The 1,673-nt window shown below is 47.1% G+C and overlaps 1 protein-coding gene across 1 annotated transcript in view; it reads right to left on the reverse strand.

Annotated features, from left to right (window-relative positions):
* RACGAP1 (Rac GTPase activating protein 1) overlaps positions 1 to 957 on the reverse strand; it is an 8,984-nt gene extending 8,027 nt beyond the window's left edge. The window contains exon 1 of the mRNA XM_026867677.1: positions 822 to 957. Coding sequence (XP_026723478.1) covers positions 822 to 943 — 122 coding nt within the window. The 5' untranslated portion in view covers positions 944 to 957. The remainder of the gene's footprint in view (positions 1 to 821) is intronic.
* Between the last annotated feature and the right edge of the window lie 716 nt (positions 958 to 1,673).

Raw genomic sequence — 1,673 nt, forward strand, 5'->3', positions numbered from 1 at the left:
GCATGGGGGGGCCCAAGTGCAGCCATTGCCCCGGAGCGGCTGTTTCGGGGAGAAAAAAAAAAAAAACCTGTTCTCAGACCAACCCTCGGGTTTAATTTTAAGCCAACACGGCGCGGGTGCTGAGCTCCCGCCCCGGTTCCTCAGAGCGCGCAGCAAGGCCTAAACAAAGACGCTGGACGCAAACCATCGCTCAGAACATCGACGCTTCACCAGGAGGCCTTTTATTAAGCGTTGTCGCTTGAGAAATAACGACGCCTCGACTGATTTTTGTCTTTGAAACCGAGTAACAGCCAGCAATCAACCCGTCCCGCGTGCCAAAAGGCAAAACCCCATTTCAAGCCGTGTACGAGTCTTCCATCCGCAGACTTTTAAGACGCAAACCGATAAAACACAACCCAAAACCCAACAATTACAAGAAGTGAAATCGCGTGATCATAAAATAACAACGCGTTTTAATCTTTTGGATCTGAAACAAAACAGCGGGTAATTGAAGAATGGATATGAGCAATTAGAAAGCGGAACTAAATGCTCGGAATTGCTAAGTGGAAAAAAAGGGAGTTCGTCGAGCAGATTGCTCTCTAACATCCAGCTGCTCTGTCAGAACTGCTTTATTTAGGTTATATAGTCTGCTTTAACTTAATTAATAATAATTAATTCATAATAGATTGTAAAAAGCCTCAAGGTCTCCTGAAAAGTAAACATTAATGAGGCCTCCTTGAGAAAGATACTCCAAGTTATCTGCGTTTTATAAGGGAACCGAGGCCCAGGAGAGACACAACTCATCCTCTGAGTCAACGGCAAAGCAAGAAACGGGCACTGACCTTGATGTTTGACCTCGTGGAACGGCAAACCATCCAAATGCCCAATTTGCTCCAGTCTGGAAAGCAACGTGAAGGCTGATAGTTACCCCTGGCTCTGCTGAGAGCCTCTCGTGTAGGCACATCCCCTCCCGGCACTTCTTGCACCCCCATTTCTGAGGAGGTTCAGCTGTTTTCGGTGTCAGCCCCGGGGCCTCCTGCAGCTCCTGCTTGTAATTAAATCTTCACGGCTATGATGTCTCTATTGGCAGATCATATTTATGGGCATATTTTGTTTTTAGCGTCGTTCTTAAGAGTTAAGGAGGCTTTTGCTCATAAGCAAATTCTCTTCTCTTAAATTGTCATCCGCAATCTCGTGCCAATAAAAAGGCACATTATTTCAGATTATTGCCCCCGTGGTGCTTGTAGTGAGTTACTGCGGTAGGTACCGGGTTTCAGTGTTACGCAAATTAGATTTCTTCCATATGTGATCAGATGTCGTACTTCCAAACGCTCCTCTCAAACATGATGGCTGGGAGCCCCAAGGGCATCGGGTCCGTGTGTCCCCCCAAAAAAAAAAAAAGCTTCTCAGACTCCCCCTCACCTGCCGATACGATGTGGACATGGCAAACGGGCCACTGTCCTACGGCACATGCCACTTGCTCAGTCCCAGCCCCAGTCCCTAAAAGCTTTGTTGTTTTTCTTTCCTCCTTCCTGACTGATGCATGATGAGAGCAGAGAGGTCAGGAGCACCTTTCAGCCGTGCCTTTATTTCAAGGGAAAAGAAAAGGCAAAAGGATTGAGGGCCCTTTCAGGAGCTGCTTTATTGCAAAGTAATTATACTCTCTTTTGTTTGCGTCGCGGAGGGGAGGGAGA

Source organism: Athene cunicularia, unplaced genomic scaffold (genome assembly GCF_003259725.1).
Source record: "Athene cunicularia isolate RWA unplaced genomic scaffold, athCun1 chrLGE22_part2, whole genome shotgun sequence".
In the NCBI taxonomy this organism is placed as follows: Eukaryota; Metazoa; Chordata; class Aves; order Strigiformes; family Strigidae; genus Athene; species Athene cunicularia.